General features: G+C 40.8%; 1 protein-coding gene across 1 annotated transcript in view; it reads right to left on the reverse strand.

Moving 5' to 3' along the window:
• Nucleotides 1-1,729: 1,729 nt before the first annotated feature.
• chmp6b (charged multivesicular body protein 6b) overlaps nt 1,730-24,927 on the reverse strand; it is a 54,604-nt gene continuing 31,406 nt past the window's right edge. Inside the window, exons 2-8 of the mRNA XM_048611097.1 lie at nt 16,711-16,820; nt 12,425-12,512; nt 10,685-10,771; nt 10,059-10,124; nt 9,861-9,941; nt 7,305-7,368; nt 1,730-1,782 (exon numbers count right to left, since the gene is read on the reverse strand). Of these exons, the coding sequence (XP_048467054.1) occupies nt 1,730-1,782; nt 7,305-7,368; nt 9,861-9,941; nt 10,059-10,124; nt 10,685-10,771; nt 12,425-12,512; nt 16,711-16,820 (549 nt within the window). The remainder of the gene's footprint in view (nt 1,783-7,304; nt 7,369-9,860; nt 9,942-10,058; nt 10,125-10,684; nt 10,772-12,424; nt 12,513-16,710; nt 16,821-24,927) is intronic.

The raw sequence follows: 24,927 nt of genomic DNA on the forward strand, positions 1-24,927 counted from the left end.
AATAAAAGTATATTTGACACATGCACAAATGTCAATTAAGGTTATGTGCTTATAGGTAGGAATTTCAATCAGTCTATGATCTTTGCAAGATTTGAAAGTTGCCATCAATTTTTATTTTTGGTATGAAAGCAAGCATACCCCTTTAAAAAATATGTACTTATTACAACTGATTAAAATAAATATACAAGGAATTCTTACATGGCCATGACTGGAGTCATTGAGTTGAGTTATCAGAAAAAAAAAGTGTTCCCGCTCCCTGCATGCATCAGACTCAAACTACATCCAAGTCCTTGCTCAATGCAAGGCTTGAGCTGCCTTTGACAGCAATTGTGGTGATTTTGCCCTCATGTTCTCTTCCATGATGAAATGCTTGACCTCTATTCAGCACATCCCCTCATTCCACTCTCACCATCCGGCAGTACGTAAAACTGATAATTGTACCATGATAAACTATGGTTGTGCACTTTAAGATTTTAGGAGAAAACCATGTGTACACTCAAGATGACTCAGTTTCACATTGCTTCTGGAGGTTGTTTTTTTAAATTGAACAGTTCATTTTGAACAGTTCTTCATCACAAACAATTAGTTCCTAGAACAATATGACCAAATGAGAACCAATACAAGTGCAAGTCAAGAAATATATTAACCTTGCAGAGCAAAGATATTCTGTTTAGTGGCTAAGGAACCAAGCTGCAATGGAATACATTTATAACATGATTAAAAACAGAACAATGTAAGTTTGATTAGCAGCTCGAAAATCATTTTCAGTCTTTAAATACAAAGTCCAAGACTTCCATTTCAAATTCACAATCACATAGCAAGAATTTTACAAGTACTCAGTGGAATTCCACTGTAGTTCCAAACTTATTTTAAATAGATTTGATAACTATAGTGAAAACCTGATAAACTTACTAAGTCCCATTTTTGACACTGATATTTCAATTCCATCCATTTACAAGCTTAGCAATGATGCCCCGCCAGAGCACTACATAGAGAATTCCAATGCACAGCGTTATAAGGAGTTCATTTGAACTCTTCCATGGAGATTACAGATATAATAAACAATTCATAATACTGCTCTTTTCTCCATAAATTAAAATTCTTCAGCAGGTTTCTTTTTAAATACAATTAATTTTTTAATGTTTCATGTCAGAGAATTTATTAAAAGAACAGAATGCATTTATAATAATTATCCCACCACAGTGCCAAATGTGCTACTTCTCTAGGAATCATTTTACATTCTGGACACTTCATTCCTTTACGAATTGCATTTTCTTTAATCCTGTGTAGGTGCTTATCAAAAGATTCAAAGAAAATTTAATGGTTTACAGATAAAAATGTAATTTACCAAATTTATACACTACTGTATTACTAGGTCAGTGCAAGTTTATCTGGAAGCCATTCCAAATTTTAGAACTAAGCACAGACTGAAAATTTGTAAATTAGCTTGATTGTGAATGAATTTCAAGGGAATATCAATATCACTGGATTTAGAATTCTACAGCAATGCACTTTTGACTTTTTAAAAAGTGAAAAATACATTTAAAAAAAGTCAAGACAGAAATTTCATTTTTACAAAGTAAACAATGCCAGGAAAGAGTAAAGATCCTCCTGAAGTGCATGTTTGAATTTCTCAACCCTCAGAAAGGGTGGTGAATCATGATCAACTCTAGAAAACATACGGAAGAGAAATCACATGTGTCAGTGTCATTGAAAGTCCAAAGTTCAGTTACGATGCTGCCACCATCTCTTGTTTTGGTGTGTTTTTAACTGGCTCTTTTCCTGTTTAAGAAAAAAAGGAAGTTAATGCCCTAATTGAATTATCTTGAAAGAATATAACTTAAAATCCATAGGAGATACAAACTAAACTGTACCTCAATGTTAAAATCCAATATCAACATCAACCGCTCCTAGTTCAGAACTATGGAACGGCTCTCTCCACTATGTCCCAATTTGCCATGTTCCAAACCCACAGACATCTTTTAACTGCATAGGTGTACCATTTCCTGCCCTCAACATACCCATTCTACTCATTAAATCCCAGCATTCAAAATACTGCTTGGTGGAGCACCACCTGCAGCTTGTTGCACCATCACCTATTTGTACAGCGGACAAAGTTTTTAAACATTCAATGACATATACTTATTATTTGGCAAGAGATGTCCAAAATTACAAGCACTTGTGAAAAAAGGGGAACAAATTCAAACCTTAACACACAACCTTGAACACAATATAAAGTCACATGTTGCATCTCAAAAACTGTCTTTTCTGAATAATTTGAATTTAAACAAGAGACAACAAAACAAAACATGAATATGTTATTTCAAACCATTTTGGGCCTTTATTGACAGACATGGTTGGAAATATCCCATTAACTAACATTTTTCAGGTAGTTACTTTAAGTGGCTGATAAAAATATTCTTTGCTTCTTTTAAATCCAATCAAAAACAGGCAAACAGTAATAGGTCTCACACAAACTGTAGATAGGGGACAGGTGGGCTTCAACTCCCAACTCTACAATAAAAGATATACGTATACATCATCCTTGCTCCTCAAATCCGAATCACTCACTGAAGTCACTTAGTAGAATCAAAGAATCCCTACAGTGTAAAAGCAGGCCATTCATCCATCGAGTCCACCCTGACCCTCTGTGCTATCCTTGTAACCCTGCATTTCCCACAGCTAATCCACCTAGCTTACACATCCCTGGACACTATGTGAAATTTAGCATGGCCAATCCACCTAACCTGCACATTGCTGGACTGTGGGACTACACCGCGGTGTACCCGGAGGAAATGCACACGTCACGGGGAGAATATGCAAACTCCACATAGACAGATACCCGAAGGTGGCATCGAACTCGGGTCCCTGGCGCTGTGAGTCAGCAATGCTAACCACTGAGCCACCATGCTGCCCCTTGATTCAAACAGTGGGACAATTTGCACTAGCGTCTAGAAGCTGAGCTATCCGACAAAAAGTCACTCAGCTCCCCCAACAGCGACAGGCATTGTCTATATGGACTTTATCACATGATCACAGCCGACTGCATACAAAATTGGCTTGGTGATAGGAGCCAGAGGATGGTGGTGGAGGGTTGCTTTTCGGACTGGAGGCCTGTGTCCAGCAGTATTCTGCAGGGATCGGTGCTGGGTCCACTTTTGTTTATCATTTATAGAAAAGATTTGGATGAGAATTTAGGATGAACGGTTGATAAGTTTGCGGATAACACCAAAATTGGTGGTATAGTCAATACTGAAGAAGGTTGTCTAAGATCACAAAGGGATCTTGATCACTTGGGCCAGTGAGGAGTGGCAGATAGAGTTTAATTTGGATAAATGCAAGGTTTTGCATTTTGGTAAAACAAACAAGGGCAGGACTTATACAGTTAATGGTAGAGCCCTGGGGAGTGTTGTTGAACAGAGACCCCTAGGGGTTCAGGTACATAGTTCCTTGAAAGTGGTGTCACAGATAGGATGGTGAAGGTGGTGTTTGGCGAAGGTGGTGTTTGGCAAGCTTGCCCTCATTGGTCCGAGCATAGGAGTTGGGATGTCATGTTGTGACAGTTAATAGTAGGGCCCTGGGTAGTGTTGTCAAACAGAGAGACCCAGGGGTTCAGGTACATAGTTCTTTGAAAGCTGCATCACAGGTTGGTGGTTAAGGCGGTGTTTGGCTGCTTGACTTCACTGCTCAGATCACGAAGTACTGAAGTTGGAACTAAATAAAACCCAAAAGAACTGCTGATGTGGTAAATCAGAAACAAAAGTTATTGGTGAGAATCTGGAAAAGCACAGCAGTTCAGACAGCATCTGAGCAGCAGGTAAGTCGATGTTTCAGATCGAAACCCTTCATCAGGACTGGGGAGGAGGAAGGGTAGGAGAGATGGTGATAGGTGGATGCAGGTAGGGGATTATTGTGATTGGTCTGTGGGAAGGGTGGAGCAGATAGGCGAGTAGAAAGATGGACAGGTTAGGTTAGGTTAGGTTAGGTTAGGTCAGGTCAGGTCAGGTCAGGTGGGGGGAGAGCTGGACATGGGATAAGGCTGGGGGTGGAGGGATTTCGAAGCTGGTGAAGTCAATGGTATGGCCATTGGGCTGTAAGCTTCGACTGGACCCAAAACGTTAACTCTGATTTCTCTTCACAGATGCTGCCAGATCTGCTGAGCTTTTCCAGCAACTCCTGTTTTTGCTAGAAGTTGGAACGTCATGTTGAGGTTGTACAGGACGATCGTGAGGCCACTTCTGGAGTATGTGTACAGTTCTGGTTGCCGTGCTATAGAAAGGATATTCCTGGAAGATTTGAATTATAAGAATAGGCTCGGGTGTAGGGCATTGAGGCATGACCTTATAGAGGTTTTTAAAATCATAAAGGGCGTAAATAAGGTGAATAGCAAAGTTCTTCGCCATAGGGTGGAGGAATTTAAAACCAGCATCCGTGAGAGGAGAAAGATTTAAAAGGGACCTGACGGGCAACCTTTTCACACAGAGGATGCTTCATATATGGAACGAACTGCCCAAAGAAGTGGGAGATGCAGGTACAGTTGCAACATATAAAAGACATTTGGATAGCTACATGAATAGGAAACGTTTAGAGGGATATGGGCCAAATGCAGGCAAGTGGAGTTAAATTAGTTTGGAAAACTTGTTCGACATGGACAAGTTGGACCGAAGGGTCTGTTTCCATGCTATATGGCTCTATGATCCTCTGGAACTCCTTCCCTAACAGCATTGTGGATGAACATACATTCAAATGGACTGCAGTAATTCATGAAGGCAGCACACCACCACCTTCTCAAGGGCAACATCCCATGAATGAATTAAAAAAAACTACAGAGAGTGACACCTCAGCTAATATTGGGCCATGATTTGGTAAGGCAAGGTATTTAACTTGGCCATCACATTTAGGTCAGAGATAGTAGGAACTGCAGATGCTGGAGAATCCGAGACAACAAGGTGCAGGGCTGGATGAACACAGCAGGCCAAGCAGCATCATAGGAGCAGAGAGGCTGACGTTTCGGGCCTAGACCCTTCATCAGAAAAGGGGGAGGGGAAGGGGGTTTTGAAATAAATAGGGAGAGAGTGGGAGGCGGATAGAAGAGGGATAGAGGAGAGGATAGGTGGAGAGGAAACAAACAGGTCGAAGAGGCGGGGATGGAGCCAGTAAAGGTGAGTGTAGGTAGGGAGTTAGGAAGGGGATAGGTCAGTCCAGGGAGGACGGACAGGTCAAGGGGGCGGGATGAGGTTGGTCGGTAGGAGATGGGGGTGCGGCTTGAGGTGGGAGGAGGGGATAGGTGGGAGGAAGAACAGGTTAGGGAGGCAGGAACGAGCTGGACTGGTTTTGGGATGCGGTAGGGGGAGGGGAGATTTTGAAACTTGTGAAATCCACATTGATACCATTGGGCTGCAGGGTTCCCAAGCGGAATATGAGTTGCTGTTCCTGCAACCTTCGGGTGGCATCGTTGTGGCACTGCAGGATGCCCAGAATGGACATGTCGTCTGAGGAATGGGAGGGGGAGCACATTTAGGTGTTTTTTTTTAAATCTTTCACAAGATGTAGGCTTCAGTGGCTCAGCCAGCATTTATTATTCACCCCTAGATGCCTTTGAGAAGGTGGTGGTGAGCTACCTTCGTGAACCACTACAGTTAATTTGATTTAAGTAGATCCACAATGCTGTTTGAAAAAGTGTTCCCCCAACTGTGACTCAGTGACAGTGAAGGAGCAGTGATATAGTTTCAAGTTAGAATGCTGAGTGGCTTGGAAGGGAACTTGCAAATGGTGCTCTCCCACGTATCTGTTGCCTTTATTCTTCTGAAGGTTAGCGGTCGTAACTTTGGAAAGTGCTGTCTAAGGACCCTTGGAGAATTTGGGAAGTGTATCTTCTCAATGGTACACACTGCTGGTACTGTACATCAGGGGTAGAAGGACTGGATATTTGCTGCTTCCGGCAGCCCTCCTGCACCTTTACTGAACCAGGGTTGAGATATGCTGGCCCTTGAGGTTGCAAATTGTGTTGTAGCACGAATCTGCTACTGCTGCTGATGGCCCACAGCACCTCATGGATACTCAGTCTTGAGTTGCTAGGTCTATTCAATGTCTATCCCATTTAGCATGGCAAAAGTACCACATCGCATCAAGCGGGCTGTGCCTAATTTGTAGCCAGGACATTGTCTCCACAAGAACTATGCTCTCCCAGTACGCTAGTTGGGTCAATGGATTAGTCCAGTGACAATAATACTACTCCATCATCTCCCCATAATTTAAAATTATTGGAATGGCAATCCACTGAAAGAGAATTTATTATGTCACAATTAGGAAAATCTAGGACCTGAAAGAACACAGCAAACAACTGTGCAACCGCTTTACAATTCTTCAATCCAGTTGATTAACGGGTCAAGAAGAGAGAAGCAAATATAAATTAAAAGAACGAATCCAATGTCTAATCAGAGGGACACAGGAAGAGAACAAAAGATTGAATTATTCAAAGAAAGAAGAAACTAGATTTTTCAACAATTTAAATCTTAAGAAATGGGATTTCACACTTGTAAACGTTCATTTTCTGTGCCACAGAGTGTGATTAGCTATAACTAAGAATTATCCCAGTTGTAAAGAGCATTTGACTGAAATGGACTGGATTTGATTCGGAGGTTACGATTTTATCTGCTGTGCAAATACAATAAACTCATGACTCAATGCATTTGAATGATGAGGCAAACAGTGAAGTGCCAATTTTGCCAAACTGAACAACAGAGCAGGGCAACCTCAGGACCATGAACAATTGTTCAATCACACACATTTGCCCCTCACCAGAGGGTGCTGTACCATTTATGCATCAACAATAGAGCACCACTAGCCATACTATTCGGACAAATTATAAAATCACTGGAATTTTGATACAGTGTAAATACCAATAAATAATTCAAAGAGGAATAAAAGGTATTTCCCCCACCCCATATTAACAAACACTATACATGAACCATTACAAAGGTACAGTTCCACTTTGCCTCTATCAAAATATACCCCAAAATCTAATCAGAATAAAAATATGCAAAATCCTGAGGGTGTTCTCTGGAGCTCATACTACAGGCAGACAGTTGCAACCACTGACCATGCACATCAGGAATTCACAGGTACACCATGTATCATTTGCTGTTCATTAACTTTTTAAATAAGAAAGGTGAAAATTACAATACTCAAGAAAACCATATAGGCTAAGATATATTATCCAAAATCAAGTAGACAACCTCTTTAAATTGAAAGACTTTCTGCAAAACTGAATTCAGCTTGTAAATGATAAATCCCATGCATACCTTTTTCTCTTGCAGATATATTTGGCAGTGGCTCTGCAGGAACTTCTGGGAGTTCAATTTCTTCCTGAAAGATTAAAAGAATTCATTTCTATTAGTAACTGATTCCTAACAAGGCATCTCCTGTAAAACATTTAATAAGATCATGTACCAAGGCTAAAAAATATAAATTCAGAATTGAAGGGAGAATAAGTATAACTGTGGGCAGCAGGGAAGAAACAGCACTTGCAACTCACTCCATTTTCCACAACCCTAGATTTCTTGCAAAATGTTAAGCATCAAATGCTGTCATTGGGCATCCAATCTACCATGGTCCTCTCTGGTCAAACAACCATAAGCTCAAATTTTTAAGACCCCATTGGTCCAAGAATTTCATGCTGCCAACCAACATGCCTCCTAGCCATTTTCCCAGAGGCAGAAGAAAGCGATATGGTTTCCAGAAAACATGGGGAAAATATCAATTATAGCTATTTAAAGGCCTTTCTGCCTGAGTTGAGTTTGGGGTGGCATGGTAGCTCAGTGGTTAGCACTGCTGCCTCACAGCGCCAGGGACCCAGGTTCAATTCCAGCCTTGGGCGACTGTCTGTGTGGAGTTTGCACATTCTCCCTGTGTCTGCGTGGGTTTCCTCCGGGTGGTCCGGTTTCCTCCCACAGTCCAAAGGTGTGCAGGTTAGGTGAATTGGCTATGCTAAATTGCCCATAGGGATGTGTAGATTAGGTGGGTTATAGGGGGATGGGTCTGGGTGGGATGCTCTGAGGTTCAGTGTGGCCTTGTGGGCCGAAGGGCCTGTTTCCACACTGTAGGGATTCTATGATTGAGTTTAGTTTAGCCACAGGCCTCTCTGTACAGGATTTCTCTCCTCACAATGCTGGCCCACCTGAAAAGGACATTTTTCATTTTCCATTCAAAAATGAAGAGAAAGGGCCTCCATATTTAGTTGATCTCTCACAAAAAAAAAAAGCAGTGTGCTACTTCTTCAATGCTGCAGGGCCTCCTATTGGCTCTCCATCTTCAAGAGTCTAGAATGCCAAGCCTAGCCTTTAGCTATTAAATGGACAGTTTAGGGGAAAAAAATCTCAGCTAGGCAACAGTCCCCATAAAGAGCACGCTTCTGCCCCCACTATCCAAACACAACAAATCTCAATAGCATCCTATTACAGTACTCAAACAGTAGAGAAAATGCCGTTTTTAATCCCACGTAAGGTTTGACTTAGTTGTGGCTTCAACTACTGGTTGTGAGAATCTGATAGCCTCTTCCTTGACTTCTTACGCACCTAAGCTTAGACTTTCTCAGCTTCACATAACACCTTCAAGATTTTAATCAAACATGTCTGGTCTGGAACTTTTAAACTTCCCTCCTTACACTGAGGTAACCTATTTTTACCAATTCTAAACTATCTTCTTCCTTTCTCAGGAGCAACTGTATTGCAGATCTAGCCTCAGCTAATAGTCCTATAGAAATGCTTGAACTGGAACTAAAGAAAACAATTGTTCAACGTTATGGTGTTCCCCCCCCAACCCAGCGCAAAAAAAGTTCCTGAATCTTCTGTAAGCTAACACACTACACTGTTTACTTTATTCACTCAAACTCTCCCAAACTAAGCCAATTTCTATTAGACTCCAAAACCCCCAAACACATTTTTAAAAAAAATAAAGACATCACAGCTTCAACAATACTTATGAGTTAATAATTAAACACTTTCAGACACACAGTCCAAACTCAAAATATATCTCAGAACTTACATCACAATGTGGAGCACAACTTGTGGAGAGGTACAGCAAGGTATAGCAAGTAACAAGTTCCAGATGTCTGTATTCAGCTACATGTATGTGGTCTCTGGACATTACTGCGCGATAACGATTAAAAATCTAGAGAACCTTAATTTGGCCCATCAAATCCACACCAACCCTCCGAACAGCATCCCACCCAGATCCCCGATCCCTGCATTTTCCCATGGCTAATCCACCTAGCCTACACATCCCTGGATACTATGGGCGATTTAGTATTGCCAATTCACATAACCTGCACATCTTTGGACCATGGGAGGAAACCAGAATATCCAGAGGAAACCCACGTAGACACGGGAAGAATGTGCAAACTCCACACAGACAGTTGCCCGAGAGGGGAAATCAAACCCAATTCCCTGGTGCTGTGAGGCAGCAGTGGTAACCACTGTGCTGCCGTGTCGCCAACTATATTTAGCTCAAAGTCCAAGCAAACGTCTTTACAAGGTTAAACCAAAATTTATATTAAAACTGCAATTGACCATTAAAAAGCAGATTTTACCAAGAATAATGAAAATGAACAAGTTTTTTTTTTAACTCAAATGGTTGGAGAAGCAGATTAGTCAGTGTTTAGAAACCATTCAATAGTTTTAGATGACAGAGTGTGAATGATTACAACACCATCAGGAATGGATCTTTCAAGACAGAGGTTAAATTTATGTTTGGACTTTGATGACCGTAGTAACAAGGTGGGAGAGCAGGTTGTGTGTCCAAAGGCTGGCAAGCATTAGTAATGTTAATTGTTCAGTAACTAGACAAATGCGTATCCTCACCTGAGTTATAGCATCTAGTTCAGCCAGAATGGCATCCTCATCTTCTTGAGATATTCCCCCAGCCAAAATGTCATCAATTTGCTGAAATAACAAAAAGCCACACAGTGTTAAGACCAGATTTGCCAAACTTTCATTCTTTTTGTTTTGATCCTACATTCAGACATTAGTAGAATTTTAATTGTGCATCGTACTACTCACCCTCTGGTATTCAACAGCTTCTTGGGTCTCATCCATTATTCTTTCTACTTCTTCAATGGACATAATCTTAAATTTAAAAAAAAAAGTTTTTCAATACTACCATACTATTTTAAGAAGGTGAACATTATAACTCATCCATATTAAAAGGAAAATACCTTTGCTTGAACTGAGCTGAGGCATTTTATATCAATAAACCAATCAATCTGGAATAAAATAGCTTGTCTCATTAGTAATGGTCATAAAACTATCCAACTGTTGTAAAAACCCATCTGTTTCCATAATTTCCTTCAATGGAGATCTGGTATCCTTTTCCAGTCTGGCTTATATATGACTCCAAATTCACAGCAGTGTGGTTGACTCTTAATTGCTGTCCTAAGCAGAGTAGCGCACCAATTAGCTGTATCAAATTGCCACAGATAAAACTGTTCATGTATCTGTGGATCTCCCTCCAAAGCATGAGTAGCATCAGTTCAAGAAAGCAGCTCCCCACCACTTTTCCAAAGGCAATCAAGGACAGCCAATTAATGCTGGCCTTGCCCAGTGACGTTTGCATCCCAAGAACAATCCAAAAATAGTTCAAGAAATTTCAACAATGCAGACGTCACCACTACTTTTCAGAGATATACCTCGTGCATTTTCTGAAGACAGCTGTTTCCGATTTTAAGTCCTTCCAAAACTTTCATTTCTATTTGAGTAAATTCAATGTCCTGAACCTTTAAAATCAAACACAAATAAGAAGCATTATTGTCATACTTCAAAAAGGCTGGCAAGTTTTATTTGTTACATTAAGCAAGACTTGAATTGAGAGAAGGACAGAAGAGGCAGTAATTAGTCAACAAGGAGTATCAGTTTTATCATTGCAAAAGAGACAATTATGAAACATTCTTGGTGACTTGGCCATTATGAAACACATTAAATGAATTTATTCACTAATACATCAAAAAGCAACCTTTTCTACTTGTGTGTGTTCATCATGACGAAAAATACTACCACGAGGTTACAACTTGTCATTTCCAACAGCCAGTGATTCATATCATCTCCAAAATTGGAGTGATTACCAACAATGAAAAATGGTCCCTGCATTTGTGCGACAGTGCCAGTGAGGTCACCTGCACAGAAAGCAGGAAGTGCTTGTACACATGCCATTTGCAGGAGCATGTTCTGGGTGCAGCAACACTATCATTATAGGTACCACTGTCAAAGGGATCCAGATGAGCAAAGAAGCAGCTGAGGCCACAGGGCGAGCAGGACAAAGGCCAAAACCAAGACTGGTTACTGGGAAGGCTGTACCAGGAGACAGCCTCCTTTTTGCCTGGGAATAAAGGCTGAGTGGCCATAGTGGGAGTGGGAGTGAGAATAAAGCTGCTCAGAGAGAGAGAAGGAAAGAAATACTGTAGAGAAAGAAGATCAACTTCAAAATAAACTCTATTTTGTCGTACTGCAGGCTTTATTTTACATCCAGGCAGCTGCTTCCCATTCCTTGAGAATGGGTCAGCTTTCTTTCTACTCTTTGCGTCACCAAGAGGTGGTATTCATAGGATATGTTGCCCCCAACATACATCATTATTTTTCACAAATAGCCAGTGATTGACAAATTTAGGTAATTACTGCATTTTGCGTCAGTGCTGACTCGGATTTAGATTGAGTCTATTCATAAACATCTTACACAAAGCAAATGTACATTCTCAAACCTGTCATTCTAGGGTAGATTTTAAACCACTGCTTTTTCAAACGAGGGGTCCAACATACTATTTATTTTAACGTGGTCTGTCTGTTAAGATAAACTCAGGCCATACTTTAAGGCATTTCTTCAAACAAATAGTATTTATTTACATTGCATAAATGAAGATATTGCAGCAGACATCCCTGCCATAAGCTTATCTAGTTTTAAACTGTTAGCAAGAGCCTGTCTCTCTCATGATTACTGAGGTCACTCGCACAGTGTACCTTAGAAGCTCATCTGCGCAGCCTTAACCCTTAGTTCTACACAACTTAGTTTTAACTACTCAGTTTTGTTTTTGTTATATATAACCTTGATGTCTACATAATTAGTCAGAGCTAAGAGAACTCATCTGAGTAAGGAGATGTTTGGAAGAAAACAAGTTTAAACTAAAGAAAAGTTCAGGGACGATAGAGGCATGCACTAAGGGCAAGAAAGAAGTATGAAAGCCATGAAGAAATGAACAGAGCAAGAGGCTAGAAGGAGGATGCAGTGAGAGCTGGAAAAATGAGAAGGCAAGGGAGAGAATTTCCATAGAGAAAAGGAGAATATGCCAACGAGATAATCTTATATTCCTAGTTAACTCAAACAGGCTGTTCACAAATCTGATGCATTTGTTACCCAGAACAGAAGGTTTTTTCCTTACCATTTTCTCAAGATTGCCAATCTGAACTTCAGTTTTATCAAGAAGTTGCTCCTGATATCGTTTCTTCTTGAGCAGAAGTTTGGCTTTACTGAAGAACAAAAGGAAGTGTTAAGTTAATGCATTCAGATCTTAAAAACCTGTTCTGAGTTGGTGCCAGTTCCCCTTCTACGAATGATCACGGGTGCATGCGAGCAAACGTTTTATCACAGTCCTTTCCTCCCAGCATGCTGCTTTAGAAATCCTTACTTCATGTCAACATCTATCTTATTAACTAACACTAATGAGAATCCATCAGGGGATGAAACCAAAGCTTTTCTCTGATTTATATAAATGACTTGGACAAAAAAATGGAGCGCCACGTATGTAAGTTTGCACGCGACAGTGAAATAGGTGGCACAATATATGCTGTAAATGGGAGCAGAAGTTGTAAAGGGACATGGATAGATTGAGATTAGGATAGAGCTCAATGTGAAAAAGTATAAGATCATCACATTGACTTAAAAAACAAGTGATCAGCAGTATTTTCTAAACAGCAAAAAGTCAGAAACTAAAGGAAAAACTGAGAGATTAGGGGATTCAAATACAGAAGTCACTTAAATTATTTTTTGTATGGGTCCAGCAGTTTTAAAGTCTAGTGACATGCCGACTTTATCTAAATCAGGTGTGGTCAGACTCCATCTGTGGCAATGCATTAGTTCCAGGCAAAGGACCTTACACAGAATACTGCTATCATCCTCGTAGAGACTGATAAAATTTCACATAAAGGACATAAGAAATGAGCAGAAGGCTCCTTCACTATTCAGAAAGATCATGGGTGATTTGATATGGTTTGAACTTCACTTTCCTGCCTGCACACCATGCCACTTGACTCCCTCAACAATAAAACATCTTCTAACTCAGTGTTAAGTATCTTCAACAACCTGGCTTCCACTGAGTAATAATTCCAAACACAAATGACACTTAGAAGAAACTTATCCTTATTCCCATCTTAAATGGGAGATCCTTAGTTTGAAACCATTCCCCAGCATTTGAGATACATTCTAGAAATGGCTAATGTGCCCCTGAAAATTCAATCACAGGGAGACCAGAGAACAAGTATCGCCACATGAGAAAGAGACAAAATGTATGAGGAGCTGTTCCTCCAATCAGAGATTCCCCCTCTTTCTCACGGTCCCTTCTCCAGCTTCTCTCCATCTCTAACTCTTGTTGCTCCTACAGAGATAGAATCTGTGATTGGAGGAACATTAAGGATGGGAGGGAGTAAACCTGTGATTGGACAAGCTGAAGGAGTACTCTGGCCTGTACTTGCCCCATCTTGCAAGAAAATCTCAGAAGGCCAGAGCAACAGGCTATTCAGAGAGAGGTAAGTATCCAACAGAGCCAGGCATAAGGGTCAGCTGGCAGGGGCCGGGTTAGGTTTAGCTTTGGGAGGTGGTTAGTTCAGTTGCTGGTGTACTGGTTTCTGATGCTGTGTAATGCCAACAATGTGGGCTCATTTCCGGCACCAGCTGAGGTCACCTTGAAGGTCCTGCGTTCTCAACGTCACACCTCACCTGGCTAGTGGTGACCCTTGGATTAAACTCACCATCTGTTGTCTGTCTCCCTAACTGGTAAGGGCACATTGAAATACTGCATACAATACTGAACATCCTTCAAATAGCAGTGTGACATTAACTGGAAAAGGAACTAAAAAGATTTACAAGCATTTTACCAAGACTGGAAGATTTGACCTTTTTTTTATAAAAGAGAGGCTGGATAGGCTGGCACTTTTTAGCCTGGAGCATAGGAGGCTGAGGAGTGACCTTATAAAGGTTTATACAATCATTAGGAGCATATATAAAGGTGAATTGGAAGGCTTTTTTTCCCTAGGTCTAGTCCAAAACTAGACGACATTGGTTTAAGGCGAGAGGTGAAAGATTTAGAAGGGACCGGAGAGGCAACTTTTTCACACAGGGTGATGCGTATGTATAACAAGCTGTCCAACAAAGTGGTAGAGGTGGGTAAAATTAGAATGTGTAAAAGACATTTAGACAAGTACATGAATAGGAAAGTTTGAGGGATATAGGCCAAATGCAGGCAAATGGGACTGGTTTAGTTTAGGAAACTTGGTCAGCATGGATGAGTTGGGCCAAAGGGCCTTTTTCCATGCTGTATGCCTCTAAAACTCTATGAGAGAGCAGCTCTATGGTCCTCTGGGACTATGACAACTTTACCTAGTGAATAAAACAAGCCAAGAAATGAAATGGTGCAAGTGTAAAAATCTGAAGTCAAAAGCTCTCCTCAAAACCACCACATCTCTCTGAACAGAGATGAACTAGGTATAAAATTAGGCCTGTTCCACAGCCAGGTTCATTCTCAACAAAGGTCATTTGAAATTAATACAACAGCAAAACACTGAATTTCATTTGAACTTTACATTAGTAAAATTCCTGCTTTCCAGATCATAATGGTGGTGTCTGGTTGATATTTCACTCAGCCTTTTTGTGCATGCATGCTCTTTGCACCACCTAGTGGTGGTATTTATGCAATTCAAATCTCAAACTAAAAGCTCGCCTAACATTCCAATTATTGAACCATTAGAAAAATTGTATGAACAAACTCTCAATAATGTCAAGCAGTTCAAGAAGAATATTTCTGATTATTAGTGGTGTTTCTGAAAAAGATCAACTGGGAGTCCTGTAACAGAATGAATATTATATATGATGGGAAGAGGAGGAGGAGAGAGTAGATAATGACAATATATTTACAGAAGAGAGGCTAATTACAATGTATTTATATATATGCTGTGCCTCCTACTTCTAGATATATCCCAAGAGGAAAAACATTCTCTCAGCAACAATTCTGTCAACCCCCCTTCAAAATATTATGTGTTTTAATACCTCACATCTTCCCTTATTATACTTAAATGTGTCAAACATCTGCCCACTCAAATTATCCAAAGCTCTTTACAGAAACTTTATATCCTCCTCACAACTTGCTTTCCTATCCATCATCATTCCATCAGCAAATGTGGTTACAGTAGATGGTTCCTTCATCCAAATCATCAGCAGAGATCATAAATAGTTGAAGGCCTAGCAAAGATCCGTGCAACTGTCTACTAGTTACCGTTTGTTATCCTGAAAATGATCCATTTATTTTGACTTTTTATTTCATGTCTTTTAGCCGGTCCTCCATCCATGCTGATCTATCATTTCCAACAACATATAAGCTCTTATTTTGAATAGTAACATTATGCAGAATGTTATCAAATGCCTTTTGGAAATCCAAATACACTACCTCTGCTGATTCCCCTTTAATCCAACTGCTTAGTTCAGCCTCAAAAGAACTAAATTTGTAAAAACACAATTTTCCTTTCACAAACTATGTTGACACTGCCTGATAATGTTAATAATTGTATAAGTGTACTGTTTCTCATCTTAAATAAAATTTCTAGCATTTTAAAAAGAAAACAACCCTCACAGTGACAATGGAAATAAAGCTGCTGGACAAGACTTGACTCCACCTGCCACCTGCCACCATCCCCCTGCCCCCACCAAACACACATACACACTTTGTCGTTTCCTCTTTACATCAATTCTCAGTATGTTCCAAACAGAAAAACAGGCTGACCAACTCTACTGCAATTAGTTTTCTTTTTGTTCATCCCCACGGCAACATCAGGTCACATGGGCACTTCTTGGAACCCAATACTGCCATAGTTAGGAAACTGAACGACCCTCAGAGTAAACCAAAATTCACCTGGGTCTTAAAAGAGACATCACAGTTTCATTACATTGGCCTTGAAGGGGGAAACAACATATTTTCAGATTCATATCAGGGCTACAAGGATTAAATTTTGAGGACATTGAATAGATTAGGACTAAAGCAAAATGCAGATGCTGAAAATCTGAAATAAACTCAAAATTGCTGGAGAAAGTCACTTAGCCAGACTCCTTAAAACTAGGCTGTTTTAAGCAAGTATATCAAAAGGTTACAGAACAAAGTCATAGAACAAGTTAAATACAGATGAGCCATGATTAATTTTAACGGGAAAATAAGTTTGATAGGCTGAATTGTTTACTCCTGTTCCTACATTGTAATGGAAAAGAAATTTTAGTTTTGGAAAATGAAGAGTCAAACTTAGGAAGAGTCAGATAAGCCCTATAATCACACCATTTTTTCCTCCACACTTAATACATTGAACAACTGGAAGAGTGATATGGGCTGCTCCAGAATACTACCCTTAACTGATGAATTTAAACAAGTCAGAAAATTTCACAAGTTTACATAACATCTGTGATACCCACTCTTTCTTACCACCACGAAGCAGCTGTCGAGCTATTTCCCGCTCCTTTTCAAGTTGAATAGCAATCTTCTTCTGATACTGTTTCAACTGGTCACGTTGCTGCTTTAGTTGCTGGAAAAAACAAAAGCAAAGAATTAAAGTATAATTTTAAAAAATAATTAGATGAACATTTCATCAACTAATTTAAAGGAGGATTTGCACACCACATGGTTAAATATTTAGTACAGCACTGTACTTATTTTGTCTGGATTTCAGGGACTTTCGATGGGTGTCGGTGGTGGGTGGGCATGTGGCAGGCAGGTGAAGGCTTGTGTCGGATTGTTAATTCAGAGAACCAGATAATGTTCTGGGGACCCAGGTTCGAATCCCACCATAGCGGATGGTGGATATTGAATTCAATAAGAATCTGCAATGAAGAGTTTAATGATGGCCTTGAAGCCATTGTCAATTGTAACAAAAACCCATCTGGTTCACTAGTGTCCTTTCGGGAAGGAAACAGCTATCCTTACCGGGTCTGGTCTACATGGGACTCCAGACTCACAGCAATGTGGTTGACTCTTTACTGCTCTGTGGGACTTTTTTTTAAATTCACTTATGGGACGTGGGCATTGCTGACTGGCCAGCATTTATTGCCCATCCCTAGTTTCCCTCAAGAAGGTGGTGGTGAGCTTCCTTCTTGAACCGCTGCAGTCCACCTGCTGTATGTTGACCCACAAATCCATTAGGGAGAGAATTCCAGGTTTTTGATCCAGCGACAGTGAAGAAATAGCAATATATTTCCAATCAAGATGGTGAATGGCTTGAAGGTGGTGGTGTTCTGACATATCTGCCACCCTTGTCCTTCTAGGTAGAAGCCAAAAGAATTGCGGATGCTGTAAATCAGGAAAAACAACAGAAGTTGCTGGAAAAGCTCAGCAGGTCTGGCAGCATCCGAGAAGAGAAATCAGAGTTAACATTTCGGGTCCAGTGACTCTTCCTGACGTTCTAAGTGTCGGTGGAGGGTGGGACGGATGGTTGTAGATGCAGTGATGTGGAGGTGCTTGTGTTTTCAAATAAACCTGTTTGACTACAACCTGTTGCTGTGTGATTTCTGACCTTGTGGATGCAGTGCCAATCAAGTGGTCTGCCTTGTCCTGGACGGTGTCAAGCTTCTTGAGTGTTGTCAGAGCTGCAGTCATCCATCCAGGGGGAGAATTCCATCACAATTAACAGCCTGGCAAATGTGAGCATTGTTGGAGCTGCACCCATCCAGACAAGTGCAGCATATTCCATCACACTCCTGAATCAGGTGAGTTACTCAATGTAGTATTCCTAGCTTCTGACCTGCTCTTGTACTCACTGTTTATGTGGTGAGTCCAGTTGAGTTTCTGGTCAATGGCAACCCCGCAGGATGTCAACAATGGGGGATTCGGTTGTCAGGACCTTTGCGGTATATGGTGTCTCCAACCATTTCTTGATATCAGTGGATCGAATCGAATTGGTTGAAGACTGAGGACCACTGGAGGAGGCCAAGATGAATCATCTACTCAGCATTTCCAGCTGAAGATTGCTGCGAATGCTTCAGCCTTCTCTTTTGCAGAGGTGTTGGGCTCTTCCATCATTGAGGATATTCGAGTGCCTCCTCCTTTAGGGTGTTATTTAATTGTCCACCACCATTCACGACTGGATGTGGCAGGACTGCAGAGCTTAAATCTGATCCGTTGGTTGTGGGATCACTTAGTTCTGTTTATCACTTACTGCTTATGCGGTTGGCATGCAAGCTGTCTTGTTTGGTAGCTTCACCAGGTTGACATCTCATTTTCAGGTATGCCAGATGCTGCTCCTGGCATGCCCTTCTGCTCTCTCCATTGAACCAGGGTTGATTACCTGGCCGGATGATAGTGGTTGAGTGGGAGATGTGATGGGCCAGGAGGTTGCAGATTGTGTTGGAATACAATTCTGCTGCTGTTGATTGTGCACAGCGCCTCATGGATGCCCAGTCTTAAGTTACTAGATCTGTTTGAAGTCTGTCCCAATTAATGCAGTGATAGTGCCACACAACATGATGAAGGGTATTCTCAATGTGAAGGTGGGACTTCATCTCCACAGTGACTGTGGGGTAGTCACTCTTATCGATACTGTCATGGACAGATGCATCTGCAACAAGCAGACTGGTAAAGATGAGATGAAGTATGTTTTTCTATCTTGTTGGTTCCCTCACAATCTGCTGCAGACCTAGTCTAAAATAGCTATGTCCTTTAAGACCTGACTAGTTCGATTGTAGTTTTGCTGCCAAGCTACTCTTGGTGGTGGATATTGGCCTTCCTCACCCAGAGTACATTTTGTGCCCTTGCCATCATTATTAACCATGGGATGGGCAATAAATGCTGATCTTGCCACTGATGCCCTCATCTATGAGTGAATTTAAAAGAAGGTGATGGAAGCCAGCTCAGCTACAGCAAAAAATGTAATCTTATTATTCTTTCCTCCCACCCACTCCCAGGACCTCCAATATCTCAGTTTGCCAGAACCATTAACTAGCAGATTAGTCAATTGCAGAAGTTATATAAGACAGACTCAGTCCAACATCATGAGGGTAGCTCAGAGATGGTGTCTCTTGCAATACATTTTCAAGAACTGGCATATTTAATCATTATGGAGTTCCAAAATCCAAAAATTCATAAATTGTCACAATCCACACAAAGTGACACAGATAAGGGTTCATCAGGTTGAAATCATTATGACCATGATTGAGGACTGATTAACAGCTACAAAACAGTGAGGAACCCCGTTCAGCGCTGGGACCTCAGTACTTACAAATCCATACAAATTACTTAGGTGAAGGGAGGGAGTGGAATGTGCCTAAGTTTGTCAATGACACAAAGTTAGACGTGAAAGCAAGTCATGAGGAGAACGCAAAGGCTGATAAAAGAATATAGATGAGTTAAGTGGTAGGTAAAAAGGTGGCAAATTAATTATAATGCATGCATGTGTGAAACTATTTACTTTATTACAAAGCACTCCCTCCATATGCCAAGTGCCAGGTATGATTATGTCTTGATGTTTCTGGGATGACTCTTGAACTCTCAAATTTTTGACCTGGAGGAAGGCACCATTGCTGAGCCACTCTGACGCAAAACAACATGACACTCGTCACACAAATACTACACAAACATGAATGGGGGTACCTGTGTAACTTCCAAACGTACAGTCTCCTTCACTCATGGAAGGAATACCAGTTTGCTTGCCAATTTGTTTGGAACATTTCTGATACTTTATTTACAAAAATGCTCAGAAGTGAAAATAAAATTGATATTCATAATATAACAGGCGACATCCTGAATATCAGAATTTTCAATTCAGTTTTGACAGAAGATTAGGCTTTGGCTCATTTGCACTTATAATACGTCAATTCATTGAACAACAGGGACTTGCCAAGAAAAGAAAAGAGCAAAAATTTCATCTAAATATCATACCACAGAATTACAGGATACCACATTGGGTCATTTGATTGCTATGTAAAATCGTGAAATGAAGCAACAGGATCCCCTAGTGGTGAAATAACTTTTACACAGTTTAAATTGGTTTTGACAATACACAGCAAAAAAAAGTACTGTCAAAAATTAACCGCAATGTATTTAGAAAATCATATCTAACAGAAAATAAATTAAACAAAACAAATTGTACACAACAATAGAAAGCAATGCTTTAAGCCTATATAACAACAAACATCGAAAGCAGAGTCCTTATCTCATTGCTGTTCAAGAGAGTTCGCTATGTGAAAATTGGTTGCCAAATATCCTTTATTACAATGGCAACAAATTAAAAGATACTTAATTGGTTGTAAAGCATTTTTAAGTCTCCTGAGAATAACAACGGAAGCAATAAGAATACGTTGTTGCTCTTTTTAACAGGACAAAACTAAATAAGACACAAGCAACAAGTGGAAAAGAGATCAAGTTAATCCAAAATGCTGAATATTTGTTTTTGTCTGGCATACTACCTTAAATTCAAACAGGAGCATTTGGTGCATTCTGCAAAGCTCAGGAAGACCTAATTGCAAAAATAAGTGGCAAGAGACTCCTGGAAACATCAATTACTTTGTTTCACAACGTTTGGAATGTAAATCCAGTGTGATGCCAAACCTAGCTTAGAATGCACTTCTTCAACTTACTTAAAGACTTCATTTAGGTTTTGAATGATTGGCAAAGGGTACTGCGCAAGTACACTTCCAGGCATACATAAATCCTTCCTAAACAATCACATGTAATTTTATTTTTGTGCAGTTCTATGGGCCCAGCAGTTCTCCAGCATCATCATCTGAGAACCCCAGACCACTAGGTAGATTTCCTCCTGCCACCTTTGTTCACACCATAGAACTACCTGAATCAGAATTACGTAATCATGGAATTCAGGACTGCCTAAGTCGGTGGACCGTCAATTAGGTTGCATTTTTATTCTCTGGAGAACAGAGAATAAAAATTTATCTCAAATGTCAGAGTGCTTTTAAGTGTAAGAAGGTCTCTTGGTCGGCACAATATAACCTATTAGAATATCTTGTTGGGTCTAAGGTCAATTAAAAATGCCAGACCTGAGATTGATAGGATTTGTTAGGCAAAAGAATTAATAGTTACAGAAGCAAGATGGGTTGGTAGAGTTAAGATACGCCCAAGCCATGATCTAACTGAATGATGGAACAGATTTGATGGGCATGAAGTTGACACAAGTAACAGAAGCAGGGTTGAACACATGTGGAACTTAAACTGTAGTCATCAGCTTTGAGATAAATATTGGTAGTGTAAATACGCAGTACCAGGTAGAGTACCTGGGGTTACATAATTGCTTACTTTAAAAATAAGAATGGCAAGATCAGATTTGCATGGCTCAGACAATGGCAACAAAGTGGTTGTCAATCTATTCAATCAAATTAATTTTAGTCATGACTTCACTTATTTAGGTACAAAAAGTTTCCACCATCAGCAACAGAAGCATTCAGTAGAGAGACCAAAGAGTTATTAAAATAAATGGAGTGTCATTTATCAGGCAATTTGTACCGTAAAATGAAATTACAACTACCAATTCGTTTCTGGATGTTCCTTGTAATTTATACAAAGTTGCTCATGGCTTTATTAATTTACTTTCTGCTGTCTCAGACTGTCTAGACTGTGCATCATCTCTCATGGTATAGATTCCTTATCTGCTTTCGGCGTGTAAGCGAAATACTGGAAAGGTAGAACTGCATGATTGAGAATGGGAGTTATCCAAAGTTCCCTCAGTCCTCAACAAAGTTCCAGAAGCTGCCATAGATGGGAAGTCAAGTATACAAGTCCCGCTGCTGGCATTCAATGGTATCATGGCCAGTTTTAGGTCCACCACAATTGGAACATACAGCACAGGAACATATCTGCGCGGACTATAATGCCATTCTAAACTAATTCCATCTATCTGCAGGTGGTCCGTATCCCTCTATTCCCTGCCTGTTCACGTATCTATCCAAATGCCTTTTACATGTTACCACTCTGTTCCCTACCACTTTCCCTGGCAGCACATTCCAGGCACCTACCACCCTCTACATAAAAACCTGCCTTCCATACCTTCTTTAAACAACCACCCCCCCCAACCTTATACCTATGCCCCCAGTATTTGCCATTTCCACCCTAGCAAAAGGACTCCGACCATCCACCCTATCCATTTCTCTCAATTTATATGCTTCTGTTGGGTCGCCCCCTCAGCCTCCAATGCGCTAGCAAAAACAATCTAAATTTGTCCAACCTCTCTTTATAGCTAATACACTCCAATCCAGGCAACATCCTGGTAAACCTCTTCAGCACACTCTCCAAAGACTCCAAATGTTTCCAATAGTGTGGTGAACAGAACTGTACAATACTCCAAATGTGGCCTAACTAAAAAGTTTTATACAGCTGCAACATGACTTGCCAACTTATCTACTCAATGCACTGACCGATGAAGACAAGCAAGCCGTATGCCTTCTTTACCACCTTATCAACTTGTGTTGCCACTTTCAGGGAGCTATGTATTGCATCTCAAGATCGTTCTGTAAATCAAAACTCCTATGGTTCCTTCCATTTACAGTAGTATTTCCTCTTGCATTTGACCTTCCAAAATGCATCACCTCACACGCTTCTGGACTAAACTCTATCTGCTATTTCTCCATTCAACTTTCCAACTTATCTATATCCTGGCTGTATCCTTTGACAATGTTCCTCACTATCCACAACTCAACCAATTTTCATAAAAACCGAAAGAACTGTGGATACTGTAAATCAGGAACAAAAACAAAGTTGCTGGAAAAGCTCAGCAGGTCTGGCAGCATCTGTGAAGGAAAAAATCAGAGTTAACATTTCTGGTCTGGTGACCCTTCCTCAGAACTGGTGGTGGCTGGGAAAACAGTTTCTGCAGAAAATAGGGAGGTGGGTAGGGTAGGGAGTAAACGATAGGATAGAGCCTGAAGAGAGAGAAAGACAGTTGGACTGACAAAGATGTTGATAACGATCAGGCTGGGGGGTAAACAGTTGTTAATAGAGACTATTAGTGACTAAAAACAGGTAGTATAAGGGCAGGCTATGTGATAACAAGGCCTGGTGTGTGGGGTAGGAGCTGGGACATGGGAGAGTTTAGGCCCCAAAATTATTGAACTTAATATTGAGTCCAGAGGGCTGCAGGGTCCCCAAATGGAAAGTGAGGTGTTGCCCTTCCAGCTCGCATTGAGATTAGGTGGAACACTGCAGCAAGACAAAGACAGAGAAGTTGGCCAGGGAATAGGATGGCATGTTAAAGTGGCAGACAACAGGTAGTTCAGGGTCTTTTTTGCCAGCAGAACGTAGATGTTCTGTGAAGCGGTCACCCAGTCTATTCTTCATTTCCCCAGTGTAGAAGAGTCCACATTGTGAGCAGCAAATGCAGTAGACTAGATTCAAGGAAGTGCAGGTGAAGTGTCGTTTCACCTGGAAGGTACGTTTGGGCCCTTGGATACTAGGGAGGGAGGAGGTAAATGGGCAGGTGACGGACCTTCGCTGGTTACAGGGGAAGGTGCCGCAGGGCTGTTGGTGGGGGGTTGAAGGAAGTGTAGACCGGGGTGTCCGGAGGGGAACAGTCCCTGCAGAAGGCAGACAAGGGAGGGGAAGGGAATGTGTGTCTGGTGATGGCATCTCGCTGGAGGTGGTGGAAATGGTGTCTGATGATCATGTTGTCTGCAAACTTACTAATCATGCCACCTACATTTTCATCCAGGTGCTAGCGCTGATCCTTTTGGAACACCACTGGTCACAGACGTCAAGTCAGAAAAACACCCCTCAACAACTACCCTTTGTCTTCTATGACTACACCAATTTTGTATTCAAACTACCAACTCACCGTGGATCCCATGTGAGTTAACCTTCTGAACAGTCTACCTTGAGGGACCTTGTCAAATGCTTTAGTAAAGTCCATGTTGGCAACATCCACTGCCATACCCTGAACCATCTTCATCACTTCCTCAAAAAACGCAATCAAGTTTGTGGGGCAAGACCTCCCCAGCACAAAGCCCCTACATTTTTTTGTGTCATCAGCAAAACTAGTAACCATAACTTCAGCCCTTTCAAAGTCATGAATATAAATTGTATAGAGTTGAGGCCCAGCATTGATCCCTAGGCACACAATTCATTACATGTCTTCAACTAAATGATGACATTTATGCCTACTGTTTCCTATTAGCTAGCCAATCTTATATACATGGCAATTGTTACCCCCTACAGCATCAGCTTTTATTTTCTACAATATCCTTTGATGTATCATCTTATCAAATGCCTTCTGAAAATCTAAGTGCAGAATATCCACTGGAGTAGCTCTTGTGGTGCAGGGGCAATGTCACTATCTCTGACCAAGGAGGCCTGGGTTCAAGCTCTACCCGTCTCACAGCAGTATTGCAACACATGTGAACAGGTTAACTAAGATATCTAAAACATTCCTCAGTTCCTCTAAATCCACAGCACATGTTACTTCTTCAAAGAACTCCAATAAATTGGTTAAACATGGTTTCCCTTTGGCAAAACTACATTGACTCTGCCCAATTACCTGAACATATCTGTATGCCGAGCTTTAATGTCTTTTATAATGGTTAACATTTACCCTCTGACAGATGTTAAGATAAATGGCTTGTAATTACATGCTTTGTCTCCCTCCCATTTTAAAGAAAGGAGTTACAAGACAGTTGGATAGAGGGGGAGGGGGAGGGGGAGGG

This window comes from Rhincodon typus, chromosome 23, assembly GCF_021869965.1.
Source record: "Rhincodon typus isolate 14 chromosome 23, sRhiTyp1.1, whole genome shotgun sequence".
Classification (NCBI taxonomy): Eukaryota; Metazoa; Chordata; class Chondrichthyes; order Orectolobiformes; family Rhincodontidae; genus Rhincodon; species Rhincodon typus.